The 9,548-nt window shown below is 34.0% G+C and overlaps 1 protein-coding gene across 2 annotated transcripts; it reads left to right on the top strand.

Annotated features, from left to right (window-relative positions):
* Nucleotides 1–5,581: 5,581 nt before the first annotated feature.
* Nucleotides 5,582–8,609, top strand: LOC140883632 (uncharacterized). 2 transcript variants are annotated; one of them, XM_073290179.1, is made up of 4 exons: nucleotides 5,582–5,951; nucleotides 6,948–7,457; nucleotides 7,650–7,789; nucleotides 8,153–8,284. In XM_073290179.1, the coding sequence occupies exons 1-3, from the start codon at nucleotides 5,658–5,660 to the stop codon at nucleotides 7,746–7,748; spliced, it is 903 nt and encodes a 300-aa protein (XP_073146280.1). In that variant the 5' UTR covers nucleotides 5,582–5,657; the 3' UTR covers nucleotides 7,749–7,789; nucleotides 8,153–8,284. The 2 variants fall into 2 exon arrangements, with proteins under 2 accessions (XP_073146280.1, XP_073146279.1); XM_073290178.1 differs by lacking the exon at nucleotides 7,650–7,789 and having other exon boundaries at nucleotides 8,153–8,609.
* Nucleotides 8,610–9,548: the final 939 nt, after the last annotated feature.

Genomic DNA, 9,548 nt, shown 5'->3' with positions numbered 1-9,548 from the left:
CAAAAGTCCCAAATCTGTCGTTCCTCGTAGATAACGAAATATATGTTTAATTCCGTTCCAGTGCCTCTTTGTTGGATATGAACTGAATCTTGCCAATAAATTTACAGCAAAAGATATATCAGGTCTAGTGCAATTTGCAAGATACATAAGGGCACCAATGGCACTTAGATATGGTACTTCTGGACCAAGAATAACTTCATCATCCTCACATGGACGGAATGGATCCTTTTTTATGTTTAATGATCTTACAACCATTGGAGTACTTAATGGATTTGATTTATCCATATTAAAACGTTTAAGGATCTTTTCTGTATAATTTGCCTGGTGAACAAAAATTTCACATTCTTTTTGTTCGATTTGCAAACCCAGACAGTACTTGGTTTTTCCAAGATCCTTCATTTCAAATTCTTCTTTCAAGTACATCATAACTTCTTGAATTTCTTTATTCGTTCCAATGATGTTTAAATCATCAACATATACAGCAATAATTACACATCCGAATGTTGTTTTCTTGCTGAAAACACAAGGGCATATTGGATCATTTACATATCCCTTTTCATCAAGTGATCACTTAGCCGATTATACCACATTCGGCCTGATTGCTTCAACCCATATAATGATTTTTGCAATTTTACAGAATAAAATTCTCTGGGTTTTGAACTTTGTGCTTCAGGCATCTTAAATCCTTCAGGAATTTTCATGTATATATCACTATCAAGTGATCCGTATAAGTAAGCTGTAACAACATCCATAAGACACATTTCCAAATTTTCAGACACTGCCAAACTAATCAAATATCGAAACGTAATTGCATCCATAACAGGATAATACGTTTCTTCATAATCAATTCCAGGTCTTTGAGAAAAACCTTGTGCAACAAGTCTAGCTTTATATCTGACTATTTCATTTTTCTCATTTCGCTTTCGAATAAAAACCCATTTGTATCCAACAGGTTTTACACCTTCAGGTGTGAGGACTATAGGTCCAAAAACATTACGTTTATTCAGCGAATCCAATTCAACCTGGATGACATCTTTCCATTTGGCCCAATCATGACGAGTTTTACATTCACCAAAAGATTTTGGTTCATGATCCTCATTTTCATTTATGATGTCACAAGCCACATTATAAGAAAATATCTCATCAATATCTTTTATGTCTTTTCGGTTCCATATTTTTCCAGTATTAATATAATTGATAGATATTTCACGATTCTCGTCAGTTTGCGGTTCTGACAGAACATTTTCATCATCAGGTGTTTCTTCTGGAACACCATTTTCTATTTTATGATCATCGTGCTTCTCTATGCCTTTTCTTTTTCGAGGATTTTTATCCTTGGAACCGACTGGCCTTCCACGCTTCAGGCGTTTAATGACATCATGAGTGTCTTCAATCTGTTTCTTTGGAATTTCAATTCGAGCTGGGGCATTTACAACATGTATATATGATTTTTTCACCCCTTTTGTGTCTGCAAATACATCTGGCATTTGATTTGCTATTCTTTGCAAATGTACAATTTGCTGTACATCTTTTTCACATTGTTTGGTCCTTGGATCCAAATGTAATAATGATGGTACATACCATGTGATTTCTTTTTCGATGTGTTTCTTTTCTTCCCTAACACTGGGAATATTTCTTCATTAAAATGACAATCAGCAAAGCGTGCTGTAAACACATCGTCTGTCTGAGGCTCAAGATATCGAATGATTGATGGACTATCATAACCGATATAAATACCGATTTTTCTTTGAGGACCCATTTTTGATCGTTGAGGTGGTGCAATAGGCACATACACCATACATCCAAAAATTCTTAGATGAGAGATATTTGGTTCTTTACCAAATGCAAGTTGCAATGGGGAGAATTTATGATATGCACTTGGTCTGATGCGAATTAATACCGCAGCATGTAAAATTGCATGTCCCCATATAGAAATAGGGAGTTTTGTTTTCATAATCATTGGTCTAGCAATCAGTTGTAGACGTTTAATCAATGATTCAGCTAATCCATTTTGCATATGAACATGAGCTACTGGATGTTCAACAGTGATTCCCATTGACATACAATAATCATTGAAAGTCTGGGATGTAAATTCTCCAGCATTATCAAGTCTTATTTTCTTGATTGTATAATCGGAAAATTGATTTCGCAATTTTATTATTTGAGCCATCAATCTTGCAAATGTCACATTCCGAGTTGACAATAAGCATACATGTGACCATCTGCTAGAGGCATCGATCAATATCATAAAGTATCGAAATGGTCTACATGGTGGATGAATTGGCCCACAAATATCACCCTGAATACGTTCAAGAAATATGGGTGATTCAGTTTGGATTTTAGCTGGTGATGGTCTTATAATAAGTTTTCCAAGTGAACATGCTTTACATTGAAACTTATTATTCTGAAAGATCTTCTGGTCTTTCAGTGGACGACCATGTGTATTTTCAATAATTCTTCGCATCATTGTTGAACCAGGATGTCCCAATCGATCATGCCAATTTGTTAATATTGATGAATTATCCATCACCATATTTGATTCAATTGGACTTATATGTGTATAATGCAATCCAGTAGGGAGCATTGGTAGTTTCTCAACTACAAATTTCTTTCCTGACTTATATGTGGTAAGACACATATATTTCTGATTTCCATCAGTCATTGTCTCAGTATCATACCCATGAGAATATATATCATTAAAACTCAACAAATTTCTTTTCGATCGTGGTGAATATAAAGCATCATTTTATCAAAAATTTTGTACCATTAGGTAACAAAAATTTCGCTTTACCAGAACCTTCAATCAAGTTTACAGGACCTGATATTGTATTCACCATTGTTTTTGTTGGTTTTAGTTCCAAGAAATATCTTTCATCTCACAGAATAGTGTGCGTTGTACCACTATCCGGTATGCAAATTTTCATGATATTATTTCCATGTTTGCTCATAGCATTTTTCATATCAAACTTCACAATAATGTAATAAAAAAAATTAAGTACAATACAAATGTAAAATATAACATGCTTTATAATACAAAAATGCATGAAAAATACAAATTTGTTACAATCTAGTCCCACCAATCTTTTAATCAATGTCTTCGAAATCATTCAAAAAATCTGCAGCACTGAAACTAGTTGAACCAATTAAATGGTCACTATTTTCAACAAAATTGGTCTCTTTTCCTTTCCCATTTATCGATTCTTTATAGAGCTTACAAAGGTGCTCGGGGGCTCGATAAGTTCGTGACCAATGTTCCGGAGTGCCACATCTATAACAAACACTCTCGGTTCTTTTTGAGTGATTTTCATTTTCACTCATGTTTTCATGCTGCCTTTTTAGTGGGTGGTGTGTGACGCTCTTTTGAGATGAGTTACTGAAATAACTATCTCGATTATTTTCATATCCACGACTGCATTCACGACCACGGTCATTTCTACGTCCACGTCCACGCCCACGTCCTCGACCTCGTCCACGACCAAAATCTGGTCTATTCCTTTGATTTTGGTTTTCATTTTTCATTACGACATTTGCTTCAGGAAATGCCGTTGATCTAATGGGTCGGGATTGATGATTTCTTACTAACAATTCGTTGTTCTTTTCTGCCACAAGAAGACATGCGATTAGTTCGGAATATCTCGAAAATCCACGCACTCTATACTGTTGTTGTAGAGTTATATTCGATGCATGAAAAGTGAAAAATATTTTCTCAAGCATTTTCATCTCTGTGACTTCAAGTCCACATAATTTTAATTGCGAGACTATTCGATACATCGCAGAATTATAATCACTGACTTTTTTAAAGTCTTGGAATCTCAACGTATTTCATTCATCACGGGCGGTCGGGAGTATCACTTCCCTTATATGCTCAAATCTTTCTTTCAGCCCTTTTCATAAAGTCATTGGGTCTTTTTCTGTGAGATACTCACATTTCAACCCTTCATCAAGATGTCGGCGTAAGAAAATCATAGTTTTTGCTTTATCTTGTGAGGTTGATATATTATTTTCTTTAATGCTTTCACTTAGACCCAATGACTCAAGATGCATCTCAACATCAAGAGTCCATGACATATAATTTTTTCCAGTGATATCGAGTGCAACGAATTCAAGCTTTGCCAAGTTTGACATGGTGGTACTAGAAAAATAACAATGCATTTTATTAGTTAATTTCCATTAATATGACAATAAAAAATAATGGATAAACGATGAGTATAAGTAAGTGTACAAATAGAGAAAAAGCATGTGTTGGAAAATCGCTGGTGAGTACAAAACTCGTGAGCATGAATCACATAATTGTTATGAAAAATATCTTTAGAAAAGCCAAAAACTCCATCTTCTTCTTTTTAAAAAAAAAACCGAGGAGAAAATGTTTTGAGATGAAGAATGAATTTTGGTGTGATTGAAAATGAGTTTAAGTGAAAATATTTATAGGCCAAAAACTAGCCGTTTGTGACCGTTAGGGGTAAAGAAAAATCGAGTATGTGTTGAATAAAAATTTGTGATAATGATACAATGCATATAATAATAATCATAATTAAATAATTATGTATATCATATCACATTATTATAAGATCGGTGTCGTAGACAGCCTTTTATATAATATTGTGAAATTATACCAATATAGTTAGTATAAAGTCAGGTATAGTATATCATATCACATTATTATAAGATCGGTGTCATAGACAACCTTTTATATAATAACATGACATTATACAAATATGATTATAATGTTTAAAAACCTTAGAGACTTTTATACTTGTCGTATCCCTTACCGGGAGTGTGGGATGCCGTCTTAACATCCTCCCAGGATTTATAACAAGTTTTTTAAAAAATTCATAACATGATATTATATATTAATATATACACAATAAAAATATATAAACAGTAAAATAAAAATTCTTACTTGTTGAATATTTTTGACTTCTTCTTGTATTTTGGAGCGTCAAAAATTATAGATAACCTTCGAGCGATCGTGCTGATAACGTGTTGTGAAAAGTAAAATTTATAAAACTCAAAAACTCAAAATATTCTCAAACTCCACACTTTAAATTTATTCTCTCAAATTGTGTTTTTTTACACAAATGGAGAGACCTATTTATAGATCTCAATGGGAGATTAGTCCAAAAATTAAATCATCATCATCTACATCATCACACACTAATTTTCAAAATAATACAACTCAATTTTCAACAATTCTAATATAATATAATATATTTTCAACAAATTTAAATTATTTATATATAATATGAGTGATGTTAAAAATGATACAATTGGAAAACTTTTTTTGTTAGGTTTAAATCTATTAATTTAACAAATATTTTATATTCACAAAAATTCTGATAGGACTGTCAATTTTATCAAACTTTTTAAATCGGATTTGAATGTATTATTTGTATTATTTTTATGTCAAAAAAATTAACTTCAATTAATGGACATACATTATTTAATTATTTTGTTTTATTTTGATGATTGTGAGGAAACTCACAAAATTTATATAATAAATCATAAAATAATGGTGAGAAAAGAATGAGATTTGAAAGCCCAGAAGTTTCTTATTGTTACCAAATGTGATCCGATCCAACAAGAGACGAAGCCAGTCCCCCAAATTTCACACCAAACCAAACCTCATTTCATTTTATTATCCTCTGTTCTGTTCTGTAATGGCATCCACAGTGTTGAACACGCCGCCTACTTTCACCACACATGCGGCGTGCCTTAGCGCCGGCAGCTCCTCCCCTTTCTCCCGAGTGTCGTTTCCAACGAGTAGGATTCCTCGGCTATGGTGTCGTATCCATCCTTCTGGCTACGACAGGAGAAGTGCTCGATCGCCAACCTACTCGCGTCACAAATTCTCTTCCTTTGCTGCAAATGAAGAAAATGTTGGGGTTCAGACCGAGACTCAAGGTGAAGACCCGGTGCAAGGTTCTGAATCCGAGTCCGAACTCGATTTTGAGGTAGCTTCTGAAGGAACTCATTCATCGTCTGTTCTTTGCCCTTGCCCTTCTGAAGTGGTTGAGATGTCGTAGTTCTATTGATAAGATTTCTTTTACATGTATTACCTGCGGATAATGTTGGACTGAGTTTAATGGAGCTTTGAATTTTGTCTGAATTTTATTTATTGTTCATAGACCTGTGATTATTATGCGGTGTTATCGTGAAGACTTTACAGGTTCTTTTTTTTGAGTTAAAATGGTTTTCATGGTAGACTTGAATGTTTCAGTTAACACGCCTAATGTTTGGATAATGAAACGGGTTGCATTTTGTTGAATTCAGTTACCGTTGCTATTAAGCATTAGCTAGTCATATCTCGGAAAGAAAAAGAAATACATGGTAGAATGGACATTTCACACTGTTTACTGGAAATGAAGCAGATAGAACTGAGTTACTTAAGCTGACGAGAAGTTGGACAACACGGGGGGAAACAAGGATTGATGCACAGTATATTCGTTAGCTCCCAACTAATGGCTTAAATTACTAGGTTGCATAAATGGCACGACACACTTCGTGCCTGACGAGAGAACTTTTGTGATTGTGAAATTGCTAAATAGAGAATTTGGATGTCCTTTAGTTATGGAATGGGATCAAATGTATACCAAAAATGCAGTTGCATTGGTTTAAAAAAATTTGAGGTTCTCTTTTTGTTTTCGTTTTGTTTTGTTTTTTTAAAAATAAAAAAGTTCTAATGTTTGTTGCCCTAGAACTATAACTTTTGGATATCCATTGAACACTCTTAAAAAATTTGTTTGTTGCTTTGTGTTTGCATGTGCGGAGATGATGTAAAATTTTTCTTTGTTTCCTCGTGTGTATCTACTACCTAAATCTAATAGTTTGATGAGGAATCCCTATATTCAAGAAGTTTTACTGTAGTTGGTGTATATGCATTATGGTTAAGCTGTGATTCTCTGATCAAGCTTTGAAACTGTGCATAATCTTTGTAATTTGATGTACAGGGGACTATAGATGGTGCCTTTGCCGATGATGCTTCTGGTGAAGGCGAAGATACAGCAGAGGAAACTAGTTCTGTTGTCATATCTTCATTAAATTTGTATAAAGAGGCTTTATTAAATAACGATGAATCAAAAGCTGCCGAGGTAGAATTTTTCCTCAAATCTATTGAAGACGAGAAAATGGATCTCGAGAAAAAAGTTTTAACTTTATCTGAGGAATTATCGAATGAGAGGGATCGAATCCTTAGAATAAGTGCTGATTTCGATAATTTCCGTAAGAGAACTGAGAGAGAACGGATTTCATTGGTGAAAAATGCGCAAGGAGAAGTAATGGAAAGTTTGTTGTCTGTTTTGGATAATTTTGAGAGAGCTAAAGCCCAGATCAAAGTCGAGACTGAAGGGGAGGAGAAGATAGTTAACAGTTACCAGAGCATATATAAGCAGTTTATTGAGATTATGGGATCCCTTGGTGTTGTCCCTGTGGAGACTGTGGGGAAACCATTTGATCCCACGGTAAGTTCCTATTAATTTTTTTCCCCATCCGTTAAGTTCCTATTGTTTTGTTTGTATTTTGCTTAGTTGTCTAATAATGCAATTATGTGAAATCAGCAGTCTTTCGTTGGGAATTTGTGTCTTCGATAATTAAACTCTTCAGCTTACCTTGATTGTTACTGCCACTACCATGTTGCCATTGACTCCATGCAGGTAAACTTCCATGTTGGCTCAAAATTCAGTCGAGTAATAGATGAACTCGTTGAAAAGCTGTATAAGGTCTGTTCAGGTTATTTGAAGACCTGGATATGATTTTAAGTCAATCTAATTCTCAACTGATTAGAGCCAACTTGGTGAGTTTACTGGGCAGAGGTTGTATGGCATCTCAAAATCTTATTCGAGATTTCTTCTATTTTCTTCCCAGTATGATCCTATATTTGTTGTGGGGTTTGGGGATCCTTGTTGGTCTTCTATCGCGTTGGGGTTTGGTGGGTGGGGTTACCTGTCCAATATTTCTAGTTTGTCCTTATGCTTATTATCTACCCGCGGCAATGAGGACCATTTGCTCGTGTTCATTATGGCTTCATTTGCTCATGTTCTTTAGCATGTGTCCAGATCTTGCTTTAATTTGCTGCTACTTGTCATTTTCTCATTACAAAGTCGCACCAGATATTGTTCTGCTGTAATAACTTCTACCTCCTGTTCTCTTGACAAAGCTGCATGAAGCCATAATGCGTGAGGATTCCTCGGAATATGAAGAAGATGTTATCATTGAAGAATACAGGAAGGGGTTCCAACTTGGTGAGAGACTCCTACGACCATCAATGGTGAAGGTGTCAGCTGGTCCTGGTCCTGTGAAACCGGAAACTGGGCCTTTAGAAAACGAAAGGGAAGACAAAGTAACTGATGACAAGGGTAACACCGAAGCCACGGTTGCTGAGGAATAGTTGTCCGGTTCTAAACCAATTTTGTACCAAAACTACTTGTTACAAGAAGTGGCTCTGTAGGAGTAGACTGTGTGGTCGTCTTGGTAATTCATTGGGGCGATGATAAATACAGATCAAGAGAGGATGACTTTTGCCTTCATATTCCATTACTTGGCTATTATCAGAGTGAATTTTAATTGAGGTTGTATTCGGTTTCAAAGAATATTTGATCTGAAAAATTAATTTATCGGGAAAATTGCAAATTTAGGTAGTGTTTGAAAGTGCTTGTAAGAAGCATTTTTCAGCTTTTTCGTTGACAAAAATTTAAAATTTTGTAAAATATTGTTAACGAAAAGCTGAGAAGTGCTTCTTAAAAGCTCTCCCAAACACTACCTTAGTCGTGTATGTTTGTCACTTTGCGATTTTGGTTTTCTATGTTTTCACATTTCAGTTTAGTTGGCAATTTCGGTTTTTTTTATTAGAAAATGTTTACGTGGTATTGTACACGTCAGCTCCACATCATCACTAAATTGGTGTCACGTCCGCGTCACGTCGAAAAAGGGACTAAAATTGCCAAAAAAAATAAAGATAGCGGATTAAAACTAAAGTTTTAAAATATAAAAGACTGAAATCGTAAAATAACAAACATACAGGATCAAAGAAATAATTTTTTCAGCGTGAAATTGTAATTGACGCATCATTTTTTGCGATTTAAGAATAGTATAGATAGATATAGATAATAGTATAGATATAGATTTATAATTGGGTAAATTCATTTTACTGAACTATATATGCTACCTTTCACTTCACATATATTTTAATCTGTATATATCGAGGGATTTTGCAAGAATATAATAGCATCTTCATGTGACATTAGGTTCTAAGCTTGAGTGATCAAACTATAAAAAATAATTTATTTTTTACTCGTTTCATAATTTACTGCACACGCTTGTATGCATTGTGTGTTTGTATTATTAGTTTTATGATGATAATTATTTCCGTAGTTTAGTTAATTTTTATATAAAACTATTACCTATATATTATATTGAAAAAATTTGTTATTATTTTATAATAATTTTATTTTGTTTGCATAATGGGTGAATTTTTTTTTTCTTGAAATTTCATGGTGCTACCATATTAAACATTTTTGTAATTTGTATAGATAATGTGTAAATTTTTTTTGTTT

This window comes from Henckelia pumila, chromosome 2 (genome assembly GCF_033568475.1).
Source record: "Henckelia pumila isolate YLH828 chromosome 2, ASM3356847v2, whole genome shotgun sequence".
Classification (NCBI taxonomy): domain Eukaryota; kingdom Viridiplantae; phylum Streptophyta; class Magnoliopsida; order Lamiales; family Gesneriaceae; genus Henckelia; species Henckelia pumila.
The sequence above is the reverse complement of the archived record's forward strand: the minus strand, read 5'-3'. Positions and strand labels throughout refer to the sequence as shown.